Genomic DNA, 16,051 nt, shown 5'->3' on the forward strand with positions numbered 1-16,051 from the left:
TCTGAAAGTATTTGTATGGAGTGTAGCCATGTATGGAAGTGAAACATGGATGATAAATAGTTTAGACAAGAAGAGAATAGAAGCTTTCAAAATGTGGTGCTGAAGATTAGATGAGTACATCATGTAACTAATGAGAAGCTACTGAATGGAATTGGGGAGAAGAGGAATTTGTGGCACAACTTGACTAAAAGAAGGGATCGGTTGGTAGGGCAGGTTCTAAGGCATCAAGGAATCACCAATTTAGTATTGGAGGCAGCATGGAGGGTAAAAATCGTAGAGGGAGACCAAGAGATGAATACACTAAGCAAATTCAGAAGGATGTCAGTTTCAGTAGGTACTTGGAGATGATAGAGCTTGCACAGGATAGAGTAGCATGTTGAGCTGCATCAAACCAGTCTCTGGACTGAAAACCACAACAACAACATGTAAACTAACATGGAAATTCCGGGTAATCAGGTGCTTGTTCCACTTGTGATATTCGATTTCGAGTACTATTAATAATCCTTCTGGCAACATCGATATAATGCCTTGTGGGAGTAGGCAAATGGTCTGCTTTATGGGCACCAAGCAACACACAAAAAAAGTTGCTGGAAAGATTACAAGAAACCACCAGTGACGTTTTGATTGTTAAGGGACCATACAAGAAGGGACCATTATGAAAGCAATGAATAGGTTAGTTAGTACGCATAATGTGTATTGGTTTCAAGGTGGAAACATGTGAAGGTGCAGAATGGCACATTGCTCACATTTACAGTTTAGTTTCTGTCTTAATGAACATAATTTTCAGTTTCTTCTTTTCTCAGATGAATTGATTACTGTGTAGCACTGAATAATAAGTTAACTGCTTTTCTTCTTGCTTCCATCCCCACCAACATAGTTCTGCACACTAGTGCTAGTTATGAAACACTATTTATTGTGTCACAAGACTGCACACAGACACAGTTGATTTCGAGGTGCATATTTAATATCTTATGTTTTGTGATTTGTGGGGGGAAGGCTGATTTCCGCATACTTTTTATTCCACTGAAATAAGTTTTTATTCCAAACTATCAAAGTTTCTATTCTGGGGAAATTATAATCATGATGGTAAATTATATACCTCAATATTTCATTTTCTGTATGAGCAGAAACTAATATCACTAGCTTTGCTATCCCTAAGCTGAAATTATATAGCACCAGTGTTTACACCCCATCCCTCTCCCCATCCAACCAGAAAGCTTCAAAAATGAGGAGTTCTAGATTAAATCCAACTGAATACCTTAAATACAGATAGCCTGAAAGGTGACATTAAAAATTATCATAAATGATCATGAAAAATGTTGTGTAAAATTAAAATGTCCTCACGCCTCCCGTATGAGATGAGCACAGCAAGCATTTTGCTACATCACTGCCCCTAGGACAGCTAAGGCCTGGCAACATGATTGCAAATATTTGGCAACTGTGTAACAGAGCATTCACTTTCTTTTGTTGTCCTGAATTGTTCTGCTAAATTCACTTGGCATTCCCTTTACCATTTTCTCATGTAAGATGAGACACAAAATTTAACTCTTGGACTCCAAGAATACTGTACTTCATGCAACTAACAACTGTTTTTATCCTTAAATTGAATTATGATGCTCAGCTACCAATACTGTTGTGAGAGAGACCAGCACCCAACAGAGTCTTATTAGCTCAGCTGGTTCCACTTGTCTTGTAATGCAGGGGCAACATCAGTTCTCAATTCTAATCACAGTGCAAACACTGCACTCTAGGTTCCTCTTTTCTGTTTTATTTAATGGAACTGCAAATTATTAGAAGAAATTCTTTAATAATTACTGAAGAAAACTTTTACACCTCAAGTCTTCTCATGAGCTCACCTCAGTAAACTGGGTTAATAATCAGAGCTGTCTGCTTTTTCAATAACAAGCTTCTTCATTAAACAAATGTCCCTGAAGAACTTTGAATCACCCTTCAAAGACACAATTTCAAGTTTTGTTCATCACGTAGGAGCCATATCTCAGAAGAATAGTTATGAAGTGAATTTAGTTCCTCCATGCTAAGTCTAGGTAATGGTAATTACAAGTTTGTTGACACTGGCTTCAGCAACTTACTTCCACTCTCGGTATTTTCAAAAATGGGCAATTGTGTTGGTTTAAATCTAATCCAATACCTTAAATACAACATCCAATCTGCATTAAATAAAGTTCTCTATGAATCCATAGGTGGACGTCAAAATGTGCAGTGTGCCTGTGTGGTTACAGAGAATGCACTGCAAGGTATTCACACAGTTGATTGCATACATTTACTGTAAGAAATCGAACAATGACAGTAAAACTCATTACACCCCAGTTATTCACTGTGGCTTGATAAATACCTATGAATTCCTCATGAAAAACTGCATGAAGGATAGGTTCTAAAAGGAAAAGAAATGAGATATGAGGCATTAATAACAACATCAAATAACATAGTGCAGTATTTTGATTGGATCACAAACTATAATATTAATTTTGAGCCATACTTATGTCCAGAGCTCGATTTGTGATGGTACATGCCAGTCACCGTACTGGTATCTCTGTTAGGGGGAAGGGCGGATGACACCCTGGAAGGTCACAATACTGGGAACCTCTTTTTTACAAATTATGTACTGTTCATGTCTTGCATGTTAGCGTAACACAATACTCATGACATAAAATGGGTTTTCTGTCCCTGTGTGAAATACATATCATTTACATCTTTAGTGGAATGTCACTAAACAACTGTAAAGCATTTTATACTCCCAAAAGCAATGCACAGTAGCTGATGCTTTCAACACAGGTGCAAGGGAATGCAGTTCCAGTATGGCAGCTGTTGCCAAGTGCCAGCAAGTGGGTCCTGCAGAGATCTGACACATGCATTGTTCAAAGGCAGATGGTCTGTCATGAAATCTGTCGCAAAAATGTTTTTGGATGGAGCTGTTACTAGCAGTGTGTCAAAAGTGAAACACGTTGTTGTTGCTGTGCTACCATTACACTCAGGACTTCAGCATTCACATAAAAGGTGCAATAAAATTTATGCACCAAGCACTTTTGACTTCCAGACATTGCATTCAGACAACATGCTATTTACCATGAGACTATGGGCATAGATGTCACATAACAACTTAAACGGAGACAAGCCTTTCTTCATTAATGCCACAGCCTACAGTGTTGCCAGTTTGTGCAGATACATAGACTTACAGAATTATCAGCACGGGCTTGTTTCTGTCCCATGCCATGATTGGCATGGAATCAGACTCTGTGGTGGCTCGCCTCCTATCATATTTCATGTCAAACAGTGTACATAAAAAAGTAATGTACTTCGGAGCCTTATAGAGTGTAACAACAGGAACAGTGTCAAATGATATGCCAGATATACACTGGTGAAAGATGATTAATGTCAAACTATCAACTGTGCCAATTCTTTCATACCGACATAACCACTCAGTATGAAAAATAAGACTTCTGTGTCAAGAGAGGCATACAAGACACCCAATAACAGCGGAAAGTAATAACTAAGATTCAAATTTTAGACAGCAACAAGATTTGCATACAGTTGACACACTGATGGCAAGAGCGATTTTGTCTGGACAGAAGCATAGGAGTAAACATCACATCACAAAGTGATACAAAAAAGTTAATGAACACGAAGTAAATCAGGGAGATAAAGAAATGTTGAAAAGAAGAAGGTAAAGTAGACTGCAATGGTGAAACAGAAAATATGAGTGAATTAAAATTTAGAAACTATTAACTCTAAGGTTTGTTAAGTGCACAACTGAGTTTTACTTTCCATGATCCTGTTAGATAACTATTTTTAATACACACAAAGCTAGCAATGAAATGAAAGGCCAAACAATGAAAGACAATCAGGGGTTTAAAAGCCAGTCTTTGGATTAGTGCCTTGAAATATATTCAACTAAACACATAGATGAGGCCTTTAAAGAATGAAATGGAAATAGTAACAAATAACTCACACAAGTCACGTCCATGAAGATGATAAGAACAGGACATACATCAGAGAAATGACTGCAATTTCAAGAATTCATGAGAGGTGTGGCTGCAGAGGAATTCATTAATTCAAATTGTGTGGCTGGAGGTAGCATTCAAATGACTCATTTGGTGAAATAATTTTCCATATCTCCAGTTTTACTTTTCAGATAGCGTTGAATGATCGAAGACTGCTGTTCTGTAATACAAAGTACTGGTCAATAACTGAAGATCCTCAACATTATCACTGAGAGTTCTTGATTGCTCTCATCTGTTCTCAAATATTTCTTTGTTTATTTTTTAATGCGCTACCCATACCTGCATTTTAATTTCACTTTGAGTTATCATTGTATACATAATAATTATATCCTGTAGTTCATAATTAGTTTTTTATACCGGAATTTCTGCTGCTACATTCTACTACTACTACTACTACTACTACTAATACTGCTTCCAATTCAGACTGAACACTTCAAATGTCTCTTTCTGCTTAGTGAGTAACATTTCACTTCCTATAATTTAATTTTATAGATAAAAAAATCTACTCACCAAGTAGTGGCAGAAAACATTCATAAAAGAAGGTTGTAATTAGGCTAGCTTTCAGACCCAGTGGTTCCTTCTTCTGGCAGAAGGGTTGAAGGGGAAGGAAGAGGGGTGAAGGAAAAGGACAGGACAGGTGTAGGAAAATGGGTAGATTTCGGGAAAGTCACCCAGAACCGAGAGTCAGGGTGTAATGGATCTGGGAGATGTGTTATTTTCTACCGGATTTGTCGATACCAAATTGTAAATGTTTTCTTATATTTTTGTCAGAATTTTTTAAAACTGTAATTTGCCTTATCTTATGTTAATTTACTTATATTTTTGACAGTGACAGCATATTGATTACTATTAGTAGATGTGACGAAGAATATCAAAGAGACTGGTTACAAGTGGAAGCTTGTGTGTTGCGTAAAATGTCTTTGACGCTGGAGTCGTCTTTGACTGTAGTCAGTCGGCAGTTAACTCTTGGTGTGTGTTGACGGTAGAACAATGTGCAGGTCGCCGTCATAAATAATTTGTTAGTGAACAGAAAAAAATGAATTATATTACTATTTTTTAATATAAACTTTAAGAAGAAACCACATTCGAAGAAATGGTATTTGAAGCACCAAAAATGAGGCAAACGCATTGAACCAGGTCATTTCTGCAGGCAACAAAGCTGCATAAGGGAATCATACTTCCACTAGACAACTGAAGCCAAAACAAATATCGCCTTGTAAACATTTAACGGAAAAGGTACTGTCACGAAATATGCCAAATTTAAGTAAATAAAAATAGTGAGCATATCTCAATGGGAGACTTACCGCATGGGATGATCAATCTTTCCATCTCATCCAATGCGGTAAATATTCCCTTCTGCCTGAAGGAGGGGCCACTGGCTCTGAAAGCTTGCCTAATTACAACCATCTTTGATGTGTGTGTTCTGCTGCCTCTTGGTGAGTAGATTTTTTATCCATCCAATTAAATTATTTAGTCAAAATTGATTGTTTTTGTTGTTATATTTTACTTACATCATTTACCAGAACCATTATCCTGTCAATTAATATAGAAAGAAACATTAGTTCTAGGAAAAAAGTATACTTTTAAATTTAATGCTTAACATTCTAATAAACTGAGGCAGTAGATACAATCTACTTTTTCCACCTATCTTTTTAACTTAGTACTTTTCTATTTTTAATTTCACTTGTCAATCTTTAAAAAAGGACAGTGCTGTATCAAATACTCTGCTTCAAAACTGACTCACCTGGAATGAGAAATAATGACTTAAAAATACCAAGTGGAGTCTTACCAGGCCTAAATGACAGAGAAATTGTTCAGAGTCCTCAAGAGGGGTGGGGGTGGAAGTGAGAAGGGAGGAGAGGAAGGAGGGGCATTGAGAGAGGGAGGGGGAGAGAGATTTGGGGGGGGGAGGGGGAAAGGGGGAGGGAGGGAGGGAGAGAGAGAGAGAGAGAGAGAGAGAGAGACGCACACAAGGATAGAAGAGGGACCATTAAAGAATACTCAGAATATTAAAATATTGAAAACTACTATGAATGTACTTTAAAAAAATAAAAAATAAAAAAAGAAAGAAAGTTGAATACCAAGTCACAATAATAGAAAATTATTGAGCTGTAATCTTTTCCTATACTTCTTCAAGTACATATCTTTCCTTCAATTTTTCCCCTTCTCCTACCAGACTTTTCCTTCAGTTTCCAATTTAGTACAGTATACTTCAGCCTTACTGAAGCTGCTTGCATTTCATGACTTGTAAGGAGTGGGTTCTATTCCATCTCACATCAAACCAATCTGCATTTTAATTCCCTTTGTCCTTTGGATAAAGCAATTTAATCATCAGCAAGCTACGGTATTGTAGCACAGATGTAAATTGTTGGATTCCACTGTTTAGTGAAAAGTATTTCTTTGAAACCATTCTATATTATGGGCTAAGTCACTTCCCTTCTATCACACCAACATATTTACAACAATATTTCTTCAACACATTGCACCATGCAGAAAAATGATGATGATGGTGTAGAAGAAGAACTATGCAGCATGAATTCATAACATATTTGTCTTTAAATAGTTTGTCTTTTAAATAATATGAAAGATAACCTTTTCTCCAGCAATATCAATGTCCACTATAGTTTCCAGGCCCTCAGCATCCTTGGAGCAACATGCGAGGAAGTGTCGAACAATAAATTCGTATAATCTTTGTTCATTCCCTGTAATAACAAATACCATATGAGCCTCATATTTTCACACATTCTCTTCTCATTTACCACACAAATCGCCTATGTTCCTCTTTTATTTGTTTGGTGTTTTCACATTATTTTCCTTTTGTGAATACTGAGATGGAGGTACCTCCACAAAATGAACAAGTAGTTACAAGAATTCCATATAATTAAACAGATTTAATAACTATCATTAAAAACTGAAGGCAGTGAGAATGCAGATGTCTTCTACAAATACATACATGTAGTCAAAAACAAATGAATGGCATCATAAACAAGGAACTTTAGCAGAATGATTTTAGGAAGTCAAAGACAAGAGGTGATCAAAACATTTATTGAAACGAATAATATATACAGAAGGATTATCTAAGTTCAAGAACAAACCATTAAGACAGAAAATAAATAAAATTTATATGCCAGAAAATGTTACTCTACAAGTATGATCATGATACCATTTTGATTAACATTGAAACTAAACAAGCTCAGATGATGTAGTGTAGGAATTTGGAACACCCAGGCACGGATCATAATTAATGGCTCTGAGATGGAGCTGCCCCAGAATACATATTAAAATAAATTTATAAACAATGTATTGCAGGATTTAAATTCGCAAATTTCTAACATGGATTTAAATAATACCGGTAAATGTTTTTGGAACTGCTGATATGTGGTATCAAGTCATGTTTTTCGAACAGGTAATAATTACTTTTATGGCTGTACCTTGCAATGCTGCTTAGCTCTATGTAACAGAGGTTTGGGAGTGGGGCTTCCTTAGAGTACAGCTCTTGTGGGTATCTCAAAGGCTCTGGCATTTCAGCCTAAGGGTGTTCTACCAACCTACACACAATTTTCATGTTCCACTGCTTACATCAAAACAGAATGAAAAGAGTTGCTGAAATTTCGCCTTCGAATCCCTGTATCTGTATATCTGTATTACGCTTTGGTAGTCATTAATCAATGTTTAGTATAATTGTTTTTATAATGTTTTAGATAATTGTTTCTTTCTTCATTGCTATTTTATCCACCACTGGAATAAGTTTGCAAATATCTTGCAATGTGCAGTAGAGTATGGTAACGTATCATCACCTAGCAAGAGTTTCATGAATGATTAGAGGAGAAAGTGTGCAAAATATGTCCCTTTACTTTAGTTACCTTCCCTGCTGATTGTGTTTGTGGCTCACGTATGGTACTGGTAAGTTTCTTTATGTGAGTGTGTTATGCTTAAATTTATAGAATTTTACTTTATTGTGAATAACAGCAGCATACTACGAGCTCAAAAACAACACACCATGAATTCAGTGTGCAATTTATCAAGTAAAATTTTGAAACGTGGTTAGGATGAGTGTGAAGGAACTTGGTGCACCCCGACCTGATCTTAACATCAATCAAGAACAAAAACCATGTATATCAAGGCAAGGGTACAATCAAATGGCTCTAAGCACTATGGGACTTAACATCTGAGGTCATCAGTCCCTGAAAGACTACAATGTGGCTGACATGGGGTAGTTGTGTGGATGTGAAATGAAAAATGCTGTTTCTGTTTCACCTGTCTTGTGACAAATAGCAGTGATAGTGTTGGACTGAGAATGGTATCACAGACTTAAAAAAATTTTCACCCAAAGGTGAAAAAACACAATCCCAGTGAAAAACATTTAAATGGTTTTACTGAATTTTCAGTGCCACAGAAAGTGGACATTATGTGCCAACTAGATAGTGCTTGCCGCCTTAATATAAAGACATGTAATGAGTAATGAAAATGTATCAAAAAACCCGTATACAGGGTGGTCCATATGAAGTTTCGGATGAGATTATCTCGAAAACTATACATTGGGTAAAAATAGTGGGTAAGACAAGTTTGTAAGCTCAAAGGGGGACATCAAATGATACTACTCGTGACCCCCAGCCCCCTTGGGCGGGGCGGGGGGAAACTTTAAAATCTTAAATGGAAACCCCATTTTTTATTGCAGATTCAAATTCAAAGTAATCAAGTTTTGTCTGAAACATTTTTTAAACAATTGACAGATGGCACTGAAATCAGGAAAAATTAAAATGGGGAAGAACTCCGATTTATTTAGAATGATTCGAGAAGGACACATCAAATTGATACTAAATGTGCGCCAATTCATTCATTACATCAAATTAAGCTATTTTTTTACAAAATGTATACTACCCGCCACAGTTTTTGGTGGAGGGAGGCGGAATGGTATTAAACTCTCGTTAGGGGACTCTCCCCAATTGCATTACTCACCAGACTGTGGCGCTACCATGGCCAAACTGTGAACAATGGCTTAGTATAAAAAATTGCACTCAATGAGCTCGGAATGGATATATGCAGCATCCACCTCGTCATTGCGATTACAATGAAAATGATGTTAGTACCCTTACTGTTCTCGCCTGTGTTCAATTGGATCCCAAAATGAGTAGTCGTGCGATTCAGAGACAAACTGGAATACCGAAATCGACTGTTTTGAGGAGTTTGAAGGCACATAAATATCATTCGTATCATATCACACTGACACAGGCATTAACACCAAAAGATATGGAAATATGCATGCATTTCTGTCAATGGGCCTTGGAAATGATACGAGGTGACAATGATTTTTTTTACATATGTTATGTTCACCAATGAAGCCACATTCAAAAACAATGGCGAATTAAATCATCATGATTGTCATTATTGGTCCCCTGTCAATCCACACTGGCACAGACCTGTTGACAATTAACACAAATGATCGTTAATAGTCTAGTGTGGAATTTAAATGGTTACTTGATAGGACCATACTTTTTTGACAGAAATCTTATTTACAACTTCTCTGCGATGATTTGTTGGAGCTAATGGAAGATGTTGATTTAGGAACTGGGCAATGAATGTGGTTCCAACAGGTGCGGAACGTTTTAAATTTACGGTACCCTGGTCTGTGGATAGAACGCAGCGGGCCAATTCAGTGGCCTCCACATTCACCAGACTTAACATCTCCTGATTTTTTATTGTGGGATTATTTAAAAAATATTGTTTATGACAGACAGCCCACAACCTGAAATGATACAGACCAACGCATTTGAAGAGCATGTGCAGCAATACCACGGGATGTGCTGCTCAAAACTGTGGACAACTTTCTCAGACAATTGACTTTATGCACTGAAGCCAATGGGGATAATTTTGAACAATTTCTTTGTAGCTAATTTCATTAATTAAGCACCCCAAATTGTGAGAGACAAGGGGACTCTCACTAATGAAGGACCCCAACATGTGAGAGGCAAGGGGACTTTCACTAATGAAGCACCCCATGGGAACATCATTCTACTATGTCCATGTCATCGCTCCTGGGTAACGCTAAGAGTAGGATACAGTACATTTGGTACAAAAATAACTTAATTTGGCGTAACAAAGGAATTGGTGCACATGTTTTATCAATTTGATGCATCTTTCTCAGATAATTCTAAATAAATCAGCATTCTTCCCCAATTTTACTTTTTTCTCAATTTCAGCACCATCTGTCAATGGTTTAAAAAAAATGTTTCAGACAAAACTTGATTACTTTTTTATGGAGAATCCGAATCATACTTATGTAACTGCAAACTTTTTTTACATAACTGAAACACCAGAAAAACTGATAACTCATTGTTATGGTGGTGCCCCTGTTATGAGTGGCCATAAAAGTGGAGTTCAAATCAGAATTAAAGAGATGTATGAAAATGCTTACTTCTTTCATGTTATGTACATCAGTTAAATTTATTTGTTGAACATCGTGTGACAGGCAACAAGCAAGAGTGGATCTTCTTTGGCTACTTGAAGGATGAGATAAAGAAGAAATGTATTCCTTGTCCTCAGTCCATAAGGTGGAATTTCAAATCATGGAATATAATCACTATATACAAATACCAAAAGCAAATTGCTGAGTGAGTGTAAAAAATTATTGATGATGATACTAATGATTACAGAACAATAAACAAGGCTCTGGGAGTAAAGTGTTTCCTGCAAGATGAAGATTTCCTCTTCTGGTTAAATTTTTTTTAATAAAGTTGTGCCTCACTGTAAATGTTCAGCCAACTGCAACAAAGGAATACTGAAGCAGTGAAAACTTACGACTAAGCTTACAGCTTCGTCCAGCATGTTAGGACCTCACTTGACAGACGATCACTGGGAATGAGAAGAACCAACTGCAAAACGGGGACATCTCACTGAATCAAGAATGGTGTGAACACCACGTCTGCGGCTGTATTGTGACCCAGATCAGTGACTGATTCGGTTTTAACAATCACTTGTCAACTGCACAAATGTTTGAACCATCAATTGTTTTCTAAACACCAAATTATTTTCCCAGAAAAAGAACTAAAAGCACCAGTAGCTGTTATTGCTTACATTACAGTAAATATACTTATGCCATGAATGGAACATGTTATACAGCTGAAGGGATTTTATGAAAGTGAAAGATAACAACGTGGCAAAAGCTTTTCCTGAAAGTGTCAAGTTTCTGCAGATAATATTAACCTTCCCAATGATGACAGGAATGGCAGAACACTGTTTCTCTATGTTTAAGCAAGTGAAAACATTCATGCATAATACCATGAATGAGGATAGACTTTATGCACTTGCGAAGGGTCCTCTTGGTAAAGAACTACTGAATCAGCCAAATTTTAATGAAATGGTCATAGACCGATTTCACCTATAAACAAGTGAATTACGGTAAGCAAAAGTGTATTAACAGAAGGTAAGAGACTAGTGCTTTGATGTAACAATCAATTTAGCTTATGAATTTAAGTGCATAAAAAGGATAGTCACATGTTTAACCACCAACTTCATATTTTACTAAAGTGTCCATAGTTATGATCTTTGGTGCTAAAGTATAAAATTTCCTGACACTTTAGCACATGAAGTCATACTAATGATGACGCATTTTGGAGAGATCTTTATTGGGCTATATCACTTCATATCATGCATATTTTTGTAATATACAATTATAAATACAACAAATATGGCATGGAAATTAATATAGTGGTTGGTCGGGTTGCTTATGTCAGCCAATCACAACACAAGCTTCGTGATGTCATGGAAACATTACTGTTTCATAATGCGAACTCATAAACACTGTGGTTTGAGCACAAAAGACATTAAACCCTGAAGTTTAGAGATGAAAACATCACAAACACGAAGCATGCAGCGAAGCTAACATACACCGCATTAAAGATCTCTCCAAAACACATTCTGTATTATGATTTGTTGTGGTAAAATGTTGGAAAATGTGACATTGGGGGATAAATAAGCTATCTATATATCTCATCTTGGGAGTTAGCTTTTGATGTTATTTAGTAGTTGAATACAAACTGGAAAGAAGATCCAGTATCTAAACATTTTGCTAGAGTGTGATATAGCCTCCCCCATCTCTCCCCCCTGAAATCTTGGTTGCAATGACGGACTGATCTGTAGCATAGTCCAAGGTCTAGGTTAGTTCCAATCAATTAACATCACAGCATTGCCCAATATGGAAACCACAAGCCATGTCTGGTAACAACACTTAAATGCCATGGATGTAAAAATAGTAAAGAAGCTTGGCCAGTTGGAAGTAAAAATCAACATCTTGACATGATACAAATTATGTTACCTAACTTGGACATTTGTCAAAATGAGGGAATCTGCATACAAAGATGAAAAAAATGAAACAGTGGTATTCCATGACAAACATACAAGCTTTGAAGTCAGTTCAGTTAATAAATTTAAAGAATGAAAAGAACACAGTCTCATGAAAATTTATAAACTAGGAAAAAGAAAGAAGTGGTGAGATTACAGGGTCATTAATTTTACATCCCCAACTTAATTACTAACAAAGAACTACAGAAAACTCAGCTGAGAAACTGTAAAAAGAACACAGAATGGCTGTACTGTAGTTACCTTCATGAGACGAGATTCACAGCACTATTAATAAAAGCGTTTGAAGTAGAAAACAATAATCATTGCTTCCAGAAGTGTTTCGGCAGGCAGAAACAGGAATTTTGCGTCCTGAAGGTAAGCCAGCCATTCTCTCTTCTTGTATTTAAAATACTATAAATATTATCAGAAATGTTGATAGGAGTTGGCACATTTTTATAGACTTAAAGAAAATACGGATGCAATGATCAGAATACAAGTGTTCTAAACAGTGAAGAAAGTGTGCAACACAAACAAAAAAGTATACATTTTCATATTTACTTAAAAGACACAGAGGATACATTTATGAAATGATACTGTGAGATAACAGACATAACACAATTAAAATTGAAAATATTTTGACAACATGATCCAAAACTAAGAGGCCCAGAATGGAATAAGAGACGTTTCCATATAGTAAAGAAACAATTATTACATGCAATGTACTCCTAATCTCAAGTGTGCCTTCAAAACATGCACAAAGAGGAAGTAGTGTGTCTTCTGGACATAAACAAAAATTTTGTATTTTCAGGACAAAGTATCAAACAGTGGTATACTATCCAAACTATAAATTTAAGGCACACTACCAATTCTAACAATTTATGGATAAAAATTATAATTGTATCTGCAAAGAATGGAGACTTACTCAGTTCCCAAGTAAAGAATGACTCCTACTCGGTATATATTGAAACTGATGACACAGGTGTTAGTACAAACTAGAATGAAATACAAATAACTTAGGAAGAGAAAGAATACCATGTAAACACCTGAAAACTTTAACTGTCTTGGTGGAAAGGCTTAATTCACCATACTACAAAGCAGTACTAGAATATACAGTTCAATTTACAAAATTACACAAAATATTAATTGTGAAAAATAAAAGGTAAACACAATCACTTCTACCATTACTGGAAGGTATTCAAGCGATATAACATCTTCTACAACAGACAAAGGGCATCCTCTGAAGTATTGTTGGTTTATGTAATGGGCCACATTCCAGATCGTGAGGTCTTGATCACATTAGTACATCCTCTGAGTTACATTCTTTGCTTTTATTGAAAACTGTATTTTAACCTAGTGTCAACATCATTTGTTCACTGTACACAGTTTAAATTAGATACAGGCTTTGGATCCAAACTTGGCTGCATCCAAATGCAGGCTGTAACAACTTGGTACAACAATCACTTGGCAATTATCTACACTTTAAAAAGAACAGGGATACTAAGTGGTACTAGACTCTAATAACGAATGTGATTTCACCAATAGCTTTTAGCCACCACCCATAACGTCTACCTCTTCTGTAACACCTGCAGTACAACAGTCTGCCAAGTTTCATTCCCTCACTCCAACCACTTCTCTGCCATTCAGTTCACACAATTGAGTTGTCCTCTGCTACATAATTAGTCATCTGCAGACACTTGAACCGATTACCCCAGCCTCAGCACTGATATCAACAACTACACCAGAGTTTATTTTCAATATAGCTAGTACACACAACAGGAAAAAAGATACAAGCTGAAAAACGCAAGCATGAGACATTCACCTGTGAGTGAGTTTGTGTATTTTGTTGGATGGATAGGAGGATGGGCCTGATCTGATTTTTTTCCAACTCGAGGGTTTGGCCCATCCTGAAGAACACGGCCAGCAAATTCTGAAAAAAAATTAATAGGGGTATCAATATGATAAAAGAATCACTGCAAGAAAAAAAACAAATACTGGCAATGCAAACACAATTTCAACTCTATAAGAAACAGATGGGTTTCATATTTCCTCATAAATTTCTGGAAAACTGTCCAATCATTGGTGATTAAAATCTTAATTAAAAGGTTAATCATAAAATATTCCTGAACTGCACCCAATTTATCTTGAGTAACAAAAATTTAGTCCCTTTTTTTACTAATGCTGGGACAACAGCACAAATGGAAAAAGCATGCACAATACACAACACTTACAAACTCTGAGCTTTTATTGCTACCACACATGACCTGAACTCATTTAAATTGCATACATCTTGCATCAACTCCACACCTAGCATTATACTCCAAAAATGACCACACCTGTTCAGATGAAAAGCTGAAACCAGTCTTTTCTGCCAATTCTTTCATTTATTCAACTGTCAACTACAGACAACAGATGCCAGATGAAAAGTTGGTACCGAAAACCAGACAACTTGTGGAGAACATTACACAGTATTTTATAGAGAAAGATTCAAATGAAAAGTGTTCCACTTAAAATACTGCCTTGAGAAATATTCTATGGAATAATGCTTTCTAACAGTATCACTACCATTACAAGGAAAGTACTGCTCCACAAAAATGCTGGGGTCAGTAACTGTGTTGGCGTCAAAGACAGCTGCAGACACTGAAGCTCAAGCTGCTGATATGCTTCTTAAGTAAAAGATAGCTTATGATGTATATTTATACACTACTAATTTGGAAAAATATGTTTTTTCAACCACTTAATGCCAAAAGGGAAGCAGCAGTCAAAGCACTGAGTAAAAGCTGGCAATAGTACACATACACACACCACAGTGCAAATTACATAGGAGACAGGAAACAAAAGATGCTACACATCAAACAATGGAAACTCCAGGCAGGAACATCAACAACGTTGGAAAAGACAGATTGCTACTTGCCATTAAGAATACATGAGCTGCAAACAGGCACAATTACAAGACACTTACATAAAGCTTTTGGCCACAGCATTCATCAGTAAAAGAGAGACACACGTCAGCAAAAGAGAGACATACGCCATTCATACAAGCAGGCACACCTCATGCACACATGCCCACCAACTCCAACACATCAAAGCCAGAACGCAACTTTCATGTGGGATGCAAGCAGCATTCTGTAAGGGGTGGGGAAGGGTAAGGGATAGTAGTGTACGGATGAGGAGAGAGACGAATGCTGTCTGGTGGAGTGCGCAGGGACTGGACTGCCTACAGGCACAGTGTCAGAAGGTTGTGGGGTGGGGAGGTGGAAGAAAAAGAAAGTGGGGGGGGGGGGGGGGGGGAGGGAGGAAAGGGGGGAAAAAAGAGGCAAAAAAGAGGCAAAAAAGAAGCACAAAAGGAGAGGAATGGGGAAAGAGGGGCAGATGCACTCGCAGAGGGCTGCAAATAAACAGGGTGAGAGATGCGAAAGTGGAGGAAATGATAGGACAGAGGGGGTGGAGACAGTATGTTACTATATGTTGAGGCTGGGATAATTATGGGAGTGGAGAATATATTGTAAGGATAACTCCCATCTGCGCAGTTCAGAAAAGCTGGTGGTGGAGGGAAGGATCCATATGGCTCGGGTAGCGAAGCAGCCATTGAAATCAAATGTGTTATGTTCCACGCATGTTGTGCTACAGGGTGGTCTGCTTTGGTCTTGGCCACAGTTTGACAGAGGTCATTCATCCTGGTGGATAGCTGTTTG

General features: G+C 37.0%; 1 protein-coding gene across 1 annotated transcript in view; it reads right to left on the reverse strand.

The window, feature by feature from the left end:
• LOC124595268 (DNA topoisomerase 3-alpha) overlaps positions 1–16,051 on the reverse strand; it is a 181,940-nt gene that overhangs the window by 76,940 nt on the left and 88,949 nt on the right. Inside the window, exons 8-9 of the mRNA XM_047133942.1 lie at positions 14,179–14,286; positions 6,612–6,721 (exon numbers count right to left, since the gene is read on the reverse strand). Coding sequence (XP_046989898.1) covers positions 6,612–6,721; positions 14,179–14,286 — 218 coding nt within the window. The remainder of the gene's footprint in view (positions 1–6,611; positions 6,722–14,178; positions 14,287–16,051) is intronic.

Source organism: Schistocerca americana, chromosome 2 (assembly GCF_021461395.2).
Source record: "Schistocerca americana isolate TAMUIC-IGC-003095 chromosome 2, iqSchAmer2.1, whole genome shotgun sequence".
NCBI lineage: Eukaryota > Metazoa > Arthropoda > Insecta > Orthoptera > Acrididae > Schistocerca > Schistocerca americana.